This window comes from Borostomias antarcticus, assembly GCF_949987555.1.
Source record: "Borostomias antarcticus genome assembly, chromosome: 4".
Taxonomy (NCBI): Eukaryota; Metazoa; Chordata; class Actinopteri; order Stomiiformes; family Stomiidae; genus Borostomias; species Borostomias antarcticus.
In genome coordinates this window covers 1,525,105-1,544,352 of record NC_140237.1, presented here as the reverse complement: position 1 = coordinate 1,544,352, position 19,248 = coordinate 1,525,105, and the positions used below count along the sequence as shown (strand labels likewise).

Sequence of the window (19,248 nt, the reverse complement as noted above, 5' to 3'; positions counted from 1 at the left end):
AGAACCCTAGCAGGTATATAGGGGGAGGGGGGGGAGACAGAAGGAGGAGAACCGTAGCAGGTATATAGGGGGAGGGGGTTGAGACAGAAGGAGGAGAACCCTAGCAGGTATATAGGGGGAGGGGGGTGAGACAGAAGGAGGAGAACCCTAGCAGGTATATAGGGGGAGGGGGTGAGGAGGACATAGCAGGCTAGATGTTCTGACAGCACTGCATCTTTGGTTTATTTTCGGTGGGCTGCACTTGGATGTTGACCACGTTGTTGCTAGGAGACATGTCACTCTCCTGGCGCTCCGACATCTGCTTCTGGGAGACGATACGGTAGATTTCTGATGGAGGGAGGGTGAGTTATAGGTTATATCAGGCTGGGTGTTGAGATGCAGACTTCTCACGCAGATGCAACCAACAAGAAAGCAGCAAGAACAGGTTTGGACATGTCAGCCAAAAAAATGACATCATGAAAATACCCAGGCACCTGTCAGAATGGTCTGGAAGGCAGTCTCAACATTGGTAGAATCCAAGGCTGATGTCTCAAGGAAAGATAAGCCGTTCTTCTCTAAAGGGAAGAAAAACAAGAAAATTAATGATCAAATATTTGATTTCTCATCTCTCTAATTACAGAATTGGACCAGCGATGACCACTGGCGACTAGGAGTGGTGAAAATCTATTAATGTAAGAATCGCGATTCTATTCTCGACGATTCACAAATTCCAAAAAATCTTCTTTTTTTCATAAAAGTTTTTGTTTTTGTTTTTTTGCACAAAAAATGTGATTTGATTCTGTTTTCACAATTTTGTGCTTGGGATGTATTTCAGTGTTTCCCCTATCATTATGGGACCCCCTGTATTTAATGGGTTAGTGTATTTAATGGGTTACTGTATTTTAAGGGTTAGTGTATTTAATGGGTTACTGTATTTTAAGGGTTACTGTATTTTAAGGGTTAGTGTATTTAATGGGTTAGTGTATTTAATGGATTACTGTATTTAATGGGTTACTGCAGTCAAATAGTGGAAATCTCATTTAAGCAATTGACCACGAGAGGCAGTGGGTTACACAGGATTTTACCACAGCTATGGGGCGTTGTTAAAACCCCTGTAGCTGTTGTAAAATCTTGTGTGGAATATGTAGAGTGGGTCGTATGCCCACCTCCCTTGTTCTCTGTAAAGCGCATTGTGTTGCCTCTGGGTATGAAATGCGCTATACAAATAAAGCTTTGATTGATTGAGTGTAACCCACTGCCTCGAGTGGTCAATTGCTTTTCTACAACGGTTACTACATATCTATATTCACAAAAACACACAGTAGTAACATTCAATCATTTATTTACCGATCATTCTTATAATTTTAGTATTACATAATCTTCCGCGATAGGCTATAGTTCTGAATTAAATGGTTGCCAGGCAACATAGGCTATCTCGCCTATTTGGGTTGGCCTTGTTCACGTACGCCTATATAGGCATAATTCGGGTGTTCATGGTTCACGTTTATTTGAACATTTCCAGCTATGGTGCAGTTATTAAAACAGTTCTCCAGAGCACTCGTTTTTGCTGGTAGGGGTGTTGGAGTCGGACTGATGAGTGCGTTTTTGTAATAGGATATGAAAAAGGCGAGGTTGCTGCGAGTTGTTGCTACGCAAAGCATAGCCTACAGCTTGATCTTATCAATGGCCTCGTCGATGAGATAGACAGCGCATTAATACTAATTGTTATGCGGTCGCAGCCGTGGGTTACAGAGTATTTTACAACGGCTGCTAGCCAATCAGAATCAAGTATCCAAACTCTCCGTTGTACAGTAGAATGAAAATTTTATCATAATGGAATCTGATTGAAAATATAATTGGCTATAATCTATTTGAAATTGAATCGTTACCCCAAAAATCGAAATCAAATCGTGAGATCACTTCCAATTCCCACCCCTACCGGCAACCTTACCATGTCCGCAATTATCTCAACAACCAGCAGATGTATGAATCAACTTCATACATCTGCATTCCTCAGCACCCCTGAGTGTGAAGTGTCATCTGTGAAGTTGTTTGGATCAGCAGTTCTCGACTGGCATTGCATGCACATTGCATTCTTCACTGAACAAACGTGAGATGAGTTGGTACACAGCTAGCTGTAAAAACCAACTAGCTATACATCTTATCCAAATTGCAACCGTATTTATCTGTGAACAAAATGGTTTTATCAGCACATTTTCATGGCATTTTGCATCAACAGTGTGAATATCAGGTAGGCTTTTATTCAGCCCTTCACTTCAGGACACTTCAAATCAAACTGTGATGCGTTATCAGCACATGCTTTATTTGACTGAGTTTCCCGAAATTAAAAAAAACTCCAAGTTCGCCCTCAGAAATATTACTGCGGTCAAGGCAGCCGCCACGTTATTTCCTTCTGGGCGTGAGGTTTTTCAGCGTCTTACCAAGGAGGTTATGACTCAGGAGAAATCGCTGTGGAAGCCTTGATGTCTCTTATACTGATCAACAAGGTATCATATTCAGCATATTATGAAAAGAAAATCGTCTGTTTCCAATCCCTAATTACACTTCAAAAACCTATGTTCCTTCCAGAACGAATCACTGTGGAATTTCTGAATAAAGGCCTTTCAAATACAAATTTTAAAATACTGGGCAGTGGCTAGTTGTAAAACTAGAATGGAGAAGTAAGACGCCTCCTTCCCTCCACTAGTCTGGGGGTCCACCTTGGGCAAGTGGTAGTACCCCCTAGCCCCCCTACCTGGGGTTACAGGTAAAATCCCGATGAAAGAACAACCAAAAGGAAGAGAGACCCGGCCCGGAGGAAGCCCGGGGCCCTCGTCTGGAGCCAGGCCCAGACGGAGGGCCCGCATGCGAGCGCCTGGTGGCCGGGCTTACCACGGAGCCGGGCCGGGCCAAGCCCGAATAAGCAACGTGGAAGCACCATCTCCTCCTCCATCATCCCGTGGACCCACCACCCGCGGGAGGAATTGTCGGGGTCGGGTGCACTGCCAACTAGGTGGCGCTGAAGGCGGGGGGCACCAACGGACCGGACCCGGGCAGCAAAGGCTGGCTCTGGGGACATGGAACGTGACCTCGCTGGGGGGGAAGGAGCCGGAGCTGGTGAGGGAGGTGGAGCGATACCAATTACATCTGGTGGGGCTAACCTCCACGCACAGCACCGGCGCCGGAACCAAACTCCTGGATAGGGGTTGGACCCTGTTCTTCTCCGGAGTTGCTCACGGTATGAGGCGTAAAGGCAGGTGTGGCTATACTAGCTAGCCCCCAGCTGAGCGCCTCTGTGCTGGATTTCACCCCAGTGGACGAGAGGGTCGCCTCCCTGCGCCTTAGGACTGTGGGGGGGGGACTCTGAATGTGGTTTGTGCTTATGCACCGAACAGCAGTTCAGAGTACTCAGCCTTCCTGCAGACCCTGAGTGGAGTCCTTTTGGGGGCTCCTGCAGGGGACTCCACTGTCCTACTGGGGGACTTCAATGCACACGTAGGCAATGATGGAGAAACTTGGAGGGGCGTGATTGGGAGGCATGGCCACCACGATCAGAACCCGAGTGGTGTTTTGTTGTTGGACTTCTGTGCTAGTCACGGTTTGTCCATAACAAACACCATGTTCGAACACAAGGATGCCCACAAGTACACCTGGCATCAGAACACCTTAGGCTGAAGGTCGATGATCGATTTCGTTATCGTATCATCTGATCTGAGGCCATGTGTTTTGGACACTCGGGTAAAGAGAGGGGCAGAGCTGTCCACTGATCACCATCTGGTGGTGAGCTGGTTTCGATGGCGGGGGAAGCTTCTGGACAGACCTGGGAAACCCAAGCGTGTAGTGAGGGTGAACTGTGAACGTCTGGAGGAAGAGCCTGTCCGGAGAGATTTCAATTGCCACCTCCGGCGGAGCTTCTCAGGCATCCCTGTGGAGGTTGGGGACATCGAGCATGAGTGGTCGGTGTTCAAAGCCTCCATTGCTGAAGCTGCGGCTGGGAGCTGTGGCCTGAGGGCCATAGGTACCTCAAGGGGCGGTAACCCTCGGACACCGTGGTGGACAGCGGTGGTCAGGGAAGCCGTCCTACTGAAGAAGGAGGCCTTCCGGGGTATGTTAGCCCGGGAGACCCCAGAAACAGTTGCAGGGTATCGACTGGCCCGGAGGGCTGCGGCTTCGGCCGTGACCAAGGCAAAGCAGCGGGTGTGGGAGGAGTTCGGAGAAACCATGGTGAAGGACTTTCGGTCAGCACCAAAGTGTTTCTGGAAGACCATCAGACACCTCAGGAAGGGAAAGCGGGGGACCATCCAAGCTGTATACAGCAAGGAGGGGACACTGCTGACCTCAACTGAGGAGGTTGTTGAGCGTTGGAAGGAGCACTTTGAGGAACTCCTGAACCCGACTAATCCACCCTCTACGATCGAGGCAGAGCCGGAAGATGATGGGGGGTCATCAATTTCCTTGGAGGAGGTCACTGAGGTAGTCAAACAACTCCACAGTGGCAGAGCCCCAGGGACTGATGAGATCCGTCCAGAAATGCTGAAGGCGCTGGGTGTAGAGGGGCTGTCTTGGTTGACATGCCTCTGTAACATTGCGTGGAAGTCTGGGTCAGTGCCGAAGGAGTGGCAGACTGGGGTGGTGGTCCCAATATTCAAAAAAGGGGACCAGAGGGTGTGTGCAAATTATAGAGGCATCACATTACTCAGCCTCCCAGGGAAAGTTTACTCCAAGGTGCTGGAAAGGAGGGTCCGGCCGATAGTAGAACCTCAGATCGAAGAGGAACAATGTGGATTTTGTCCTGGTCGTGGAACTACCGACCAGCTCTTCACTCTCGCAAGGATCTTGGAGGGGGCTTGGGAGTTTGCCCAACCTGTCTAAATGTGTTTTGTGGACTTGAGGTCTTGTGGAGGGTTATGCGGGAGTATGGGGTGAGGGGGTCCCTACTTAGGGCCATCCAATCCCTGTACACCCAGAGCGAGAGCTGTGTCCGGGTCCTCGGCAGTAAGTCGTCTTCCTTTCCGGTGGGGGTTGGCCTCCGCCAGGGCTGCGCTTTGTCACCAATCCTGTTTGTGATTTTCATGGACAGGATATCGAGGCGTAGCCGTGGGGAGGTGGGTTTGCAGTTCGGTGAGCTGGGGATCACGTCGCTGCTTTTTGCAGATGATGTGGTCCTGATGGCATCAGCTGCCTGCGACCTCCAGCACTCTCTGGATAGGTTCGCAACTGAGTGTGAAGCGGCTGGGATGAGAATAAGCACTTCTAAATCTGAGGCCATGGTTCTCAGCAGGAAACCGGTAGCCCATCCGCTCCGAGTAGGAAATGAGTCCTTACCCCAAGTGAAGGAGTTCAAGTATCTGGGGGTCTTGTTCACGAGTGAGGGAACCATGGAGAGGGAGTTTGGCCGGAGAATCGGAGCAGCTGGTGCGGTTCTGCAGTCGCTTTACCGCAGTGTTGTGAAGAAAAGAGAGCTGAGCCAAAAGGCAAAGCTCTCGATCTACCGTTCTATCTTCGTCCCCACCCTCACCTATGGTCATGAAGGATGGGTCATGACCGAAAGAACGAGATCACGGATACAAGCGGCCGAAATGAGTTTTCCCCGGAAGGTGGCTGGGGTCTCCCTGAGAGATCGGGTAAGAAGTTCAGTCATCCGGGAGAGACTCGGAGTAGAGCCGCTGCTCCTTTGCGTCGAAAGGAGCCAGTTGAGGTGGTTCGGGCATCTAGTGAGGATGCCTCCTGGGCGCCTCCCTAGGGAGGTGTTCCAGGCGTGTCCGGCTGGGAGGAGGCCGCGGGGTAGACCCAGGACTAGGTGGCGGGACTACATCTCCGCACTGGCCTGTGAGCGGCTAAAGATTCCCCAGGCAGAGCTGGTTGATGCTGCTAGGGAAAGAGATGTCTGGGGCCCCATGCTGGAGCTGCTGCCTCCGCGACCCGACCCCGGATAAGCGGATGAAGATGGATGGATGGATGGATGGATGGATGGCCTTTCAAATATATTGTGCACTCAAACACAAGTTGTTCTACTCCTAGATAGACCACCAAATGGTCCCACATGCACTGTGCACTAGTTCTACTAAAAGCAGGAGAACTTTACACAACAAATACTAAACCAACAGACACTCAAAGGTAATAACACACTTTGCAAACATGTAACCTTGTAATTAGTGCTGTCCCCAACACCATTTTACAGGCTTCGAATACTCTTTGGTGTGAACAAACGAATATCCAATACTATTCGTTCTCTAACCCCAGTATTGCATAGTCCTTCTACCGGTGACAAGCTGTGCAATTCACCAAAAAGTCATTCCTTTGTTGTCCAACTTTTGCCTCCTGTTACTTGTAGATTGTAAGCTTGCTAGATTGTTCAGCTTGCTAAGTGAGCATTTGTTCATGATTTAATCATGTGTGGGTTTATTTTATAATGGCTTGTGTCAATTTGCCCAATTTTAAGTTTCACTTTCACATTCTGTAGTGGTTTCACTTTCGCGTTCTAGGCTACACCCTTAAACTCTTAAAAACCACTTCCAATTCGCTTTAATAAAGATCTATTTTGTACCATGATAAACTAGAGGTTGATAGTAGACTATCAAAATCAATCAAAACTCGAAATGGCTTAAAAAAAATAATATTTTTGGCTGTTTGCTACCAAACGTAGGCTACCAGTAGTCCAGCTTTGCTCGCTCCAACTCTCGCCACACCAACGTGCTTGTGTCGTGTTTATAAAGAAAAGATAATATATGCTAGCTAAGTAGCAAGCTAGTAGGTTAGGGCTGTTCATTTAAGAAGCATTTTCACCTCTGTCTCTCCTCCGCTCTGGTGCTGCCACTAGGGCTGTCAAATAAATACTCAAACTTTGACTAGTCGTCAACGTCGAGTGGAGGAAAAATGCATGATCGATCTTCAAAATGTAGATTTGATTAGTAGGCTACCGCAAAGCAGCGTGTCACAGCCTCCAGAGTCCCGTCCATCTTCTAACCATGACAAAACACATAACGTTAGTATTCAATCTTTTCAAACCAAAAAACAACAAAACCACTGTATCTACAGTATCTATCCATCTATCCTTCTAGGTGGCGAGAAAATACCGTACTTCCTTAAAATCTGAGCGCATCTTCTCTGCAGCCAGCAGGCAACATTGTAAACAAGCAGTGAATACGATCAAGTGTATAAGCACTATAGGCTATTCCCCGTTTTGTTTTCAGTTGGCTAGGCTATAGGCTAGGGCTGCTCGATTATGGCAAAAATCATAATCACGATTATTTTGATTGATATTGAGATCACGATTATTTAACACGATTATTCATTGAATTCTTTTTTTTAATCAAAAGTTTTAACATTTTCTTAACAAATTTTCTTCACAAATCAAATTATTGACTTTGATAACAATTAATTTATTAAATGTTGACAGTGGCTTTTCTTTTTAAAAATGTTCTTTGGATTAGATACATTTCTCCCATGGGAGACAAATAGTGAACCTTGACCTTGATAAATAAATTAATAAAAGTGCCAAAACTGATAAATTAAGAAGCTTCAAAGCACCGGCACCACCACAGAAGAAGACTACCTCTGAAAAATAATTTCACTCGGACAGAACGCGTCTAAATAAGTTATTTAATGGTAGCGCCGAGGCTTCAAAACCCAGCATTTGTTAAAATAGACCCGTTTGCTTAGGTGAGTGACGTTTCATGTTTATCTGACACTTGTAAATATGAGCGCCTCTCCTAAATAGGCCGACACCGATTTATTTTGACGGCAAAGTGAATGGAGCAGCAAAGGACTGTTGTCTGGCATGAACGAGCGGAATGCGACAACGGGACTGAGAAGGGCTGCTTTGAGGGGCAGCTACGACTGCGTAGCAAATTTTACACACCGTGTCAACTTGGTCCAAATCTGTCTCCGCGAACCCATAGTGTTTCCACACCACTGACATTGTTTTAGCTCTCTTGTCCACCTCTCGTTCTGCTGCCATAATCTTCTTCTTGTCGTGTTTTGTTCGAGAGGAGCATGCGTGCGCCTCGCTTGACAACTCGTCTCGCTTTGAACTAAAGTGTCAAGCGCAGTATAGCTCTGCAGTGTAGGGTGCGCTTGATTTGTGCAAAATCGTTTTATGGCGATTATTTAGTTTTAATGATCGTTGACAGCCCAAATCGTAATCTAAATTAAAATCCGATTAATCGAGCAGCCCTACTATAGGCCTAACAAATGGACCCTGTTTGCACTAAATGTCACCCATGTTGACTGGGTATTAACGTTACTTGAATACTTCAATCCTGTAAACAGAGACAGACACGAAAGTTCCATTGGTGCTTGTTCTTTACAATAGGCGGTGAGTGCCCTCTTGTGGTTAGAAGTGGTTCCATTGTATGCATGATTTTCTATGCAAAATTCTATAATATTAATAATCTAATATATATTCAATTTTCTGAAAATATTTAAGAGAGAAAGTCAAATATCCTTCTGAGCTCAGTTGACAGCCCTAGCTGCCACGCGCGCGCATGTGTGTGTGTGTGTGTGTGTGTGTGTGTGTGGCAGCACCGGAGCGAAGGAGAGACAGCGGCAAAATGCTTGGACAGCCCTAACCAGAGACCTGCCGAAAGGGTTTTGAGGGAGAAAACCCAGTTGCACTTTCGCAAGTCACTCACTGGTCGATGTTGGTATCGGTTTGGAGCATCGGGACGGAAAAAAAAACAAGCTCCGAACAATGAATCGAGCTCCGGATACCAACCTACTGAACGAATAGTGGAATAGTTGAATGACTCGGGCAGCCCTGATGAATGTGACTCGGGCCAGCCCTAATGAATGTGACTCGGGCCAGCCCTAATGAATGTGACTCGGGCCAGCCCTAATGAATGTGACTCGGGCCAGCCCTAATGAATGTGACTCGGGCCAGCCCTAATGAATGTGACTCGGGCCAGCCCTAATGAATGTGTCAGTCTTACGAAACGTGTAACCTTGTAATGAATGAGTCAATGTCTTGCAATGTGCCTCCAATACAACATCATTCTAAAACAGGCATGATATACCCTTAAGTAACCCTTGTTTACTAGTGAGAGGTGTACTGACCAGCAAATGCACGCGCCTCATCGGTGGGCACCGCCCGCAGGTGGCGCAGGTCACTCTTGTTTCCCACCAACATGATGACAATGTTGCTGTCGGCGTGGTCCCTGAGCTCCTTCAGCCAGCGCTCCACGTTCTCGTAGGTCAGGTGCTTGGCGATGTCATAGACCAGGAGAGCCCCCACCGCGCCCCTGTAGTACCTGGGATCACATCACACATGGAAAATGAGCTATGGTGCAGCAGGGTCCAAAAATCCACTAAACCTGCATATAGTAAGTATAGTTACTCTAACTATTACAGGGATGCAACAATGTCTGGTTCTGTACCAGCAAATTGAGGCGACTTTTTCCTAAAAAACATGTCAGTTGTGATGGACAAGGACTATCAACCTAGGATGCTGACTTTGTATTTATATATTGCTCTCTACCATGCTGTGGGTTACACACTGATGTTCAACGTATTAGAGATCAATGTGCGATAATCAATATGCAGCTCTGCATTTTCTTAAAACCCCTTTTCCAAAGGGAGACACTTTCCAGTGTCAAGGTAGGCTAATAAATTATGTTGAATAATCCAACATTCTAATGGCAAACACCAGTGGAAAATGCTAGTTTTCAACCATAAACATTATTTACACAATTTATTATTATAGTAATACATCATGTATTCATTTTTGTGCAATGTTTGTAATGATGAGCTAATGATAATTACTGACTGTGTGCAGCCATGATTGTTTTCATTGCATCATGCGACAGTGTCTTATGCAGTCGTTTGATAACAGTAAGAGCTTAATATGTCATCAACCACTCCCTAAATATACCAGAAAGATTATGAAATCCTCAAAAAAGCACAGTGAATGTCAGAAGACACAAAAAAGATGCTATTTTGCAGTCTGTGTTTTGAGTCTATGGAGAGGCCACAATATTTTCCCCCAACTTGTGGGCACGGTCTCTGAGCGCCTCATGGCTGCGAAGGTGGTGGCACGCATAAACAATAGCAATTGCTAAATGTTTATGTGAATAATAGTGCTTGGCATTGTGTCATTCCTTGTACAGTACATTGGAGTTCTCATCACATTGAAATCACACCCATTCGACGGTACGTGCTTCAGTGTCGTCTCACAGAGGCTCGACATTGGCAATGGGAAAAATGAACTGTGGCAAGCACCTCTTAGTGGTGGGGCTCTGGTACATGTGAGACGGAGGAACTAACTAACGGGACACGGATCGAGCTAAAGCCTAATTTGTACTGTGTAAGACAAGCTATAGCTCTGAGCAATTGTGTTTAACCATTTAGAAGTGTTTAGTTCCATTGCAACCAAATCAACAGTCAAAAAATCTGACGCACAGGGTTTGTCTTAGACAGTATAAATTAGGCTTAATAGTCTCCCCCCACTGAGCTCATCGGCTGGGGGACAATAGATACAAACATCCATCCCTCTCCATTTTAGAGCAGGTATCTACTGGATGCAATGTCCACTAATGCATCCTGTTCTTTCATACTGACTGCACAATTCCCTTATTGATATGCTAGACTACATAATTTATGACAGGAGCAGAGCACTGGATACTGCAGGAGAGAAATTATCCTCTGGGGGATTTTCTGTCATGCTAATGCTAACCAAATAAGTTGTAGAGTGAGTCAATTATTACAGACTGCATGTACTAACTAAACTGGTTGGTTGAGCGTGGCGCTTGATGCTTTTAACACAAAGATTTCAACTGACACTGACCAGGGAGCAATGCTGCCATTTATACACAGGCTAACATGCAAACTAATGTTGCCTGGCACAAACACACACACACACAACTTACGCAGAGGTGATGGCCCGGTAGCGCTCCTGTCCAGCTGTGTCCCATATCTGAGCCTTCACAGTCTTCCCATCTACCTGGATGCTTCGGGTGGCAAACTCCACCCCTATGGTGCTCTTACTCTCCAGGTTGAACTCATTCCGCGTGAAACGGGAGAGCAGGTTACTCTTCCCCACACCCGAGTCTCCAATCAGGACCACTAGGGGTGGGGTGGGCAGGAAGGAGGGAAAGTCATTAAAATGTAGGCTTTGTCTATGTTTAACTAGAGTTTTCTTCAGGTACTTTAAATATGGAAAGCCATTTGGGTCCTATGTAGCTGTAAATGTCAATAAGTCAATGAAAATAAACGTCAACCTAACATAAGAGATGCTGGGTAACAGTTTAGCCAAGTAAGCTTTCTTGGCTCTCTAACAAGCTAATAGCGTTAGCAGGGTTAACGAGCCATCACAAGCTAACGCGTTAACCTTATCTGCTTTTCCAATTTATATGCATTTAGTTAGCTAGCTAGTTAGCTACATCAGCGTGATTATGGTGTGTGTGAGTGTGTCAACCCCATACATTTCCAGTCTGATAGCTAGCTAGCAAATCCAATTAGCTAGCTAACAAACTAAAGCTAAAACAAGTGACGGAAATGTCCGGATTACAGCTATAAGCAGTATGAAGCTAGTGGCAGTTAGTTGATTAAGCTCGAGCCCGCAGCTTGCTAAGGGTTAGGGTTAGTGAGCCAGCCCGTGTGTGTGTGTCTCGGGTTAGGGTTAGTGAGCCAGCCCGTGTGTGTGTGTCTCGGGTTAGGGTTAGTGAGCCAGCCCGTGTGTGTGTGTCTCGGGTTAGGGTTAGTGAGCCAGCCCGTGTGTGTGTGTCTCGGGTTAGGGTTAGTGAGCCAGCCCGTGTGTGTGTGTCTCGGGTTAGGGTTAGTGAGCCAGCCCGTGTGTGTGTGTCTCGGGTTAGGGTTAGTGAGCCAGCCCGTGTGTGTGTGTCTCGGGTTAGGGTTAGTGAGCCAGCCCGTGTGTGTGTCTCGGGTTAGGGTTAGTGAGCCAGCCCGTGTGTGTGTGTCTCGGGTTAGGGTTAGTGAGCCAGCCCGTGTGTGTGTGTCTCGGGTTAGGGTTAGTGAGCCAGCCCGTGTGTGTGTGTCTCGGGTTAGGGTTAGTGAGCCAGCCCGTGTGTGTGTCTCGGGTTAGGGTTAGTGAGCCAGCCCGTGTGTGTGTCTCGGGTTAGGGTTAGTGAGCCAGCCCGTGTGTGTGTGTCTCGGGTTAGGGTTAGTGAGCCAGCCCGTGTGTGTGTGTCTCGGGTAACTACGCTAGCTAGCTGAAGGGTTAGGGTTAGTGAGCCAGCCCGTGTGTGTGTGTCTCGGGTAACTACGCTAGCTAGCTGAAGGGTTAGGGTTAGTGAGCCAGCCCGTGTGTGTGTGTCTGGGGTAACTACGCTAGCTAGCTGAAGGGTTAGGGTTAGTGAGCCAGCCCGTGTGTGTGTGTCTGGGGTAACTACGCTAGCTAGCTGAAGGGTTAGGGTTAGGGTTAGTGAGCCAGCCCGTGTGTGTGTGTCTCGGGTAACTACGCTAGCTAGCTGAAGGGTTAGGGTTAGGGTTAGTGAGCCAGCCCGTGTGTGTGTGTCTGGGTAACTACGCTAGCTAGCTGAAGGGTTAGGGTTAGTGAGCCAGCCCGTGTGTGTGTGTCTGGGTAACTACGCTAGCTAGCTGAAGGGTTAGGGTTAGTAAGCCAGCCCGTGTGTGTGTGTCTGGGTAACTACGCTAGCTAGCTGAAGGGTTAGGGTTAGTGAGCCAGCCCGTGTGTGTGTGTCTGGGTAACTACGCTAGCTAGCTGAAGGGTTAGGGTTAGTGAGCCAGCCCGTGTGTGTGTGTCTGGGTAACTACGCTAGCTAGCTGAAGGGTTAGGGTTAGTGAGCCAGCCCGTGTGTGTGTGTCTGGGTAACTACGCTAGCTAGCTGAAGGGTTAGGGTTAGGGTTAGTGAGCCAGCCCGTGTGTGTGTGTCTGGGTAACTACGCTAGCTAGCTGAAGATAGCCCAAAAGATAAGGGAATAACGTTCATAACTTTACCTTTAAACAGATAATCGTACTCATCATCTCTGGTTCCCATTTTCTAGTGATTGAATGTCTATATTTCAACAAGTACAACTGCTACAAATGAGCGATTTAATTAAGATATTTATAGAGACTTTTGCTCCTAGCTATTGAGCTAACGGCGCAGGGAGTGTTTCTTGTCAGTTCCAGCCATGGATGGAATAGATCGGTTCCAATAGCATCTGCGCATGCGCTCCTGGTCCGTCATCATGTATGGCAAATCCACTTGGACAAACTTGATACACGATCCGTTCGGCGATCCGCGAATACTTACGTGATGAACTTTTAGCCCAAGAGCTAGCTAGCTAACGTTAGCTACATATTTAGAGAAGTTCGTATCAGCAAACTAGACAGCTAAGCAGACTAGCCAAGGGGCCAGGAAGCGATTTACTTCCTGAAACATTTTGATCAGCGCCATCTTGCCGAATCGACCCCTTTTGACATGCGCAGTTGTGCTTTTCTCAGACCCCGCCCCGTTCACGAACAGTTTGCGCGTTCCTGTGGATTTCCAATGCGCGTTCACAGCTCCCCCCGCTCTGTTAGTGTGTCTGAATTAGCATTAAGAACTAGCTTGCGTAAAATACTGATTCTGTCAAATATATCGTTTAGAAAAATTATTTATTTATCCAGGCATCTTAGTTTTACCAGTTTCATTATAGCGGAGCAGGTTATATTTGCTCGTATGTGGTATTTTTTCTGTTCACAACTTTGCGATCGTACAGCCAGGCTCCAGAGCTCCAGGAACCCCCTATGCCAAGCCGAGCTGCATCACATTGTGGCCGGCCCAGAGAGCTCCTGTTGCGGGTACAAGCACAGGGATAATAGATCAGTTTGTGGTGCTATGTTCCATTCGCTGAGTACGGTTATGATAATAATATTAAGAATAAGAATCAGAATGGATATGTTATAGATATGGGTTTGTGTTAGGATTCATCAAGGGCGAATGGAAAATAGCACCAAAAACTCCCCTATTAGCCGCGTTTCTGTACCGCAACAGGAGCATTCTGTTCCGGCCGCTCCTCTGCTATGGCTACGGTTTCTGGAGAAATAATTTTTCGAAACAATATATTTGACAGAATCGTGATTTGATGGCAGGTGCTTTAAGGCCGTTTCAGACGGGGAGCGATATTCCTCCTGCGTTCTCGCTCGGATCAGCGGGGGACGCACGCGTCCTGCGCGCAGCGGGGAAAGATCACTACCACTCAGCTCTTATCGTGGGCGGGCGTGTGCACGAAACGAGCACGCGCGCGACAATTTCACGGGGTCGCGCCCGCTTGCCGCTCCGCCCCAGATTGTCCGCGGCTCCCAAATTGTCCGCTCGCCTCTCTCATTGAAAATGAATTACAATGCGCGGATATCGCTCCTCGTCTGGAACGGCCTTTAAAAGGGTTAGGGTTAGTGTTAGTGTTAGGCCTTTAAAAGGGTTAGGGTTAGTGTTAGGCCTTTAAAAGGCCGTTTCAGACGAGGAGCGATATCCGCGCATTGTAATTCATTTTCAATGAGAGAGGCGAGCGGACAATTTGGGAGCCGCGGACAATCTGGGGCGGAGCGGCAAGCGGGTGCGACCCCGTGAAATTGTCGCGCGCGTGCTCGTTTCGTGCACACGCCCGCCCACGATAAGAGCTGAATTGTAGTGATCTTTCCCCGCTGCGCGCAGGACGCGTGCGTCCCCCGCTGATCCGAGCGAGAACGCAGGAGGAATATCGCTCCCCGTCTGAAACGGCCTAAATGCAGACACACGCAATACAGCGGGGAGCGCGGTGAACGCGCATTAAACATCAAAGAGGGGTCAACAAATCACGTGGTTAAAAAGTACAACTGTGCATGCCTGTGACGCAAAAAAACAACTGCGCATGTCAAAAGGTCGGTGGACCCTTCAAAAAGCTTCTCTCAAGAACAAGGTGTCAACGTAGTCACCGCATCCAGTTCTATTATTACATCCATGTTTGTAACCAACCTACTTCAACTACAACAATCCGTGTTCCCTCTCTCTCCCTGAATAGACTGACTGGGTGTGAACCAGACAATGTGGTATTCAGCTCATGAACCAACTATTAGCTACAATACTTTCTTTATTCATATATTATTTATTCATGAACATGTATTTCATTTCAGTTTATTAGATCAAACAAGTTTGCCACACATGTTGAATACATTTATTAAACCCAGAATTATAGATTCATCCTGATTATTGTGAGGTTGTTCCGGTACCATCATTTCTTCTTGTACTCTGGGAGGAATTTTCGCCATTTGATATCCTGCAAATAGAATATAGCCTATCGTTAACCTCAAGATCATTAACCTCATGATAATGAGTTTGTGTTAAGATCACCAACTTTAATATTTTAACCAACACATAACTTTGTACTTACACTCTTGCCCCAAGTGAACTTTGAATGTTTGGGCTTCAGATCCTCTAGTGTCTCATACGTGTTTCCCTGGGCGTCGATGCTTTGTGGCCTGCTCTGGCCACCATCCTCTGGGATCTGCTCATAGGTGTCATCAACAACATGATGATTTGGATGGGACTCATTTGGGACTGCAGCATACATGCTGTCTTCCTGCTGTGGTGTAGAATAGAGCGGGTTGAGGCTGAACTGGTCAAGGCCAACACTGTGGACATCTGAAATGGGAGTCCGCCAGTTATTTCCACTTGGGTCATGGAGGGAATAAGTGTGGCAGGTGACCCTCTTGGGTGGATTGGGTGAATATGAGGATGGGGTGAAATCAGAGGGGGTGCTTAGCTTGCTGGAGGATTCTCCCTCCATACAGTCATCAAGTCTGGGTAGAGACCTGCTCCTACCATCCCAAAAGGCCAACTCTGAGTACATGACCCCTGGCTCTGAGTACATGACCCCTTGCTCTGAGTACATGACCCCTTGCTCTGAGTACATGACCCCTGGCTCTGAGTACATGACCCCTGGCTCTGAGTACATTACCCCTGGTGCTGTTGCAGTGCTACTTGCACCCTTGTGATAACTGGACTCAGTGTTATTGAGTGAGAGGGAGGCTTCCTCCCTCCAAGACGCGGTACTTTTCCTCTGGTCCACTTTCACTTGATTCAGACTTCCCATTCGCGCCCGTCTCTCCACTTTGTTGTGGTCTGGGTCAGTATGAGTGGATTGAGTTTGACTGTACGGTGAGCTCTTGTCTTGCAAAGATCCACTAAGTGAGTGACTCAGAGGTATGCCTCTTTTTGGCACTGGAGGGACATCCTGTTATAGAACCATGAAAAGGAAAATACATCTTATTAATTAATCGATAATGTAGAACGTAATAGTTAACTGAATGAATTTTGCATATGCAGTAGGTTAATAGTCAATTGATCCTTATTGAGCAATGCAATTTAGCAGATACATGTACAGTAAATCATGGGTAGCCAAGAAGTCATACCCACTCAAAACTAAGCCAAATGTGACAACACCTGTATCCTGCTCACAGAGGCTGTTCCTATCAGCTTCCTGTTGGCTCTCTTGGGTGGGAGTTCTGGTGGCTGGAGTGTCCCTGCCTGAGCCTCATTCCGTTGGTCGGTCCCCTGGTCAATACTCTTGTCGATCCTCTGGTAGCCCTTCTGGTTGCTCTGGTCATTCCTTTGATCATTTTTATGGTCCCATAAGTTTCTCAAAGCTTTCACGCGCAGTCCAGGATTGTCTTTGGCCTCGAACTGCACTACATCATAAAGCTCACCTGTGTTGGGCTGTAAAATAAACCACAAAGATACCATAATACTGTACTGTACAATACAGGTATTGTGTCTTGTCTTTCTTTGTCCTCCCATGTAGTTGGCTGTAACTACTTCGTTGTTTTTAAACACCTGTTTTATAGCACTTTGAGATTTTTTTCTAAATATAAAGTGCAAAACAAATTAAACGTATTATTATTATTATTACTGTATCTGCTGTTACCCGTCAGATCGGATAATTTATGATCCAAACTTGAGACGGAATACTGTAGCTTATTGGGGGGGGGAAGGACGTCTGCACATCCAAATGGAGTTAGTCTACACACAGTATAACAAACTACCAGGAGAGGCCCTGACCAAGAAAAACGAATGGTCTTCATAATAAACAAGTGATTAGACCAACTTTTGCTTCATCTAGTGTCATGGTTGGGAAGCCCCATATGCCTTATGTATAACACACTCATTAGCAGTCTTTGAGAAGTAAACAATCATTTTGGGGTATCTTGTTTACCTCATAGCAGCAGGAAGTCAGGTATTCCCCAAAAGGCTGGATGGGACTAACTTTATAGTGCTCTATCAAGTCTGTGAGACTGAGGTGGGTCTGAGAGTCTCCTGAGATAATGAAGAGACTAGCTGGGTTTTGGTTGATGACAAAATGGCGGCATCGGTCTTGTCCTCTAAGAAAGATAGATGGTTAGTGGAATATAATGTAGGGCAATGGTAATAGCCATAACAATTCAGACTAAACTAAACTAGTTTCCAAACGTGTACTGTTGAATAAGGCATCAGACTGTAACTATCTAATGTTTACACAACTCTACCACCACGTTTTGAAAACGACTATAGTTTTAGTGCAGCTGGGTAAATGCACAAGCATTGATACTTACTTGTAAGAGAGGATATACCCAATGGCTTTGTCACTGAGTCGAATGAGAAAACATCCCAGAGGCTTATCATTCAGCTGATCTTCAGCTTCCCTGATAAAGCCAGGACAAGGACCGTTTACAGTATGCCATGATCAAATTACTCACATCTGCGTTCTCTTTTTTTCTACACAAACACACATATGCACGCATGCACACATCTACACACACACACACACTTAAACATACATACACATACGCAAGCACACACACTCGCGCACACACACATACTGTAAACACGCACACACACAACTTTGATAAAGCCTAGAGAATGTCCTAAAAGCATGTCTGATCTGTGATTGAACTATTTTACAATACTAATTCTCTACAACATTATAATAAGAAATCAGATGTTTTACCAGTAATCTAAAAATAATAAAAAAAAGTTCTGAAGGCATTGAACAAGTCTGTACAGAACACCTGCCAGAACAGTGGCTTACTGTAATTACTGACACATTTCTATCCATTATTTTGGTGTCCATTTATACTACTTTTCTACACAAAAACAAATGTGGAGCTTACTTTCTTGTAGTAAATCCCTGGAACCAGTCAGGGAAGTTTCCATTGTGGAGGATGAGTGACGCCTGTGTCTCAGTGAACCACTTCATCACCAGCTCTCTCAGTCCTCCCTCTGGGCCTTCCATAAGGTCCAAACTCTGCCTCTGCTCCATTCTCACCACCCGACCAGAAGACTAAGTGGTCACACTACACCATACACGCAGCTCCCCGATCACCAGCCAGCTCCCAAGCAGGGGAATTTGCCTATTTTCCGTCGGACGTCATCCAGTGTGTGAGTTCATGTTTAAGTTCCATTGTTTGAGTTTATCTCGCATGGACCTCACCTCATAACTACAACTAGAGTTGCCTCTGTGGCTTTAATCTGATCAAGGTATTTACCTATCGCTCTTCCTGCCTCCAGATTTTACTTTGAGAACTGGGTTCAATGTAAATTAGGGGATACTGAAATAACTTTTAATAACAAAACATAACTGACTGAGCTTTAACAAAATAATAAAAGGACATTGTTTGAAAACAAATGGTGACATATATTGTGATAAGCAACAGGTGCAAGACCAGTAGGACTAGGCCTACAGTATAGGATTATATTATCCTAGTATACTTCCTATGATCACCAAGACTAGAGCTACAGTATAGGATTATATTATCCTAGTATACTTCCTATGATCACCAAGACTAGGCCTACAGTATAGGATTATATTATCCTAGTATACTTCATATGACCAGCAAGACTAGGCCTACAGTATAGGATTATATTATCCTAGTATACTTCCTATGATCACCAAGACTAGGCCTACAGTATAGGATTATATTATCCTAGTATACTTCCTATGATCACCAAGACTAGGCCTACAGTATAGGATTATATTATCCTAGTATACTTCCTATGATCACCAAGACTAGGCCTACAGTATAGGATTATATTATCCTAGTATACTTCCTATGATCACCAAGACTAGGCCTACAGTATAGGATTATATTATCCTAGTATACTTCCTATGATCACCAAGACTAGGCCTACAGTATAGGATTATATTATCCTAGTATACTTCCTATGATCACCAGTCTTCACTGATAGGTCTGTTCTCTATTGGTGAAGATAGGATAGGGAAAAGAAAACAGGCCTGCAGAATGTGTGCTATATTGCCATCTTGTGGCAACGCAACAGGACTATTTGAGTAGGATGTTTGTACAATATCACACATTAC

At 46.1% G+C, this 19,248-nt stretch overlaps 2 protein-coding genes across 2 annotated transcripts; both read right to left on the bottom strand.

The window, feature by feature from the left end:
- On the bottom strand, window positions 1–13,053 carry LOC311308251 (ras-related protein Rab-11A-like). Its single transcript, XM_084437191.1, has 5 exons — window positions 12,893–13,053; window positions 10,842–11,037; window positions 9,034–9,227; window positions 474–554; window positions 1–327 (listed from the first exon to the last, which is right to left on the bottom strand). Exons 1-5 carry the CDS (start codon window positions 12,930–12,932, stop codon window positions 191–193), a joined length of 648 nt encoding a protein of 215 aa, XP_084293317.1. The 5' UTR covers window positions 12,933–13,053; the 3' UTR covers window positions 1–190.
- A 3,266-nt stretch (window positions 13,054–16,319) lies between these two features.
- Window positions 16,320–18,192, bottom strand: LOC311307867 (SH2 domain-containing protein 7-like; the record flags this gene model as incomplete). Its single annotated transcript, XM_084436756.1, has 4 exons — window positions 16,320–16,613; window positions 17,110–17,275; window positions 17,486–17,575; window positions 18,044–18,192. 4 exons carry the CDS (start codon window positions 18,190–18,192, stop codon window positions 16,320–16,322), a joined length of 699 nt encoding a protein of 232 aa, XP_084292882.1.
- Window positions 18,193–19,248: the final 1,056 nt, after the last annotated feature.

Coding starts and splice junctions, on each gene's coding strand:
- LOC311308251 (XM_084437191.1), bottom strand. CDS start 12,932: ATGGGAACCAGAGATGATGAGTACGATTATCTGTTTAAAG. Junction 11,038..12,892: donor GTACGATTATCTGTTTAAAG/GTAAAGTTATGA, acceptor CCCCACCCCTAG/TGGTCCTGATTGGAGACTCG. Junction 328..473: donor CTTCCAGACCATTCTGACAG/GTGCCTGGGTAT, acceptor TCCCTCCATCAG/AAATCTACCGTATCGTCTCC.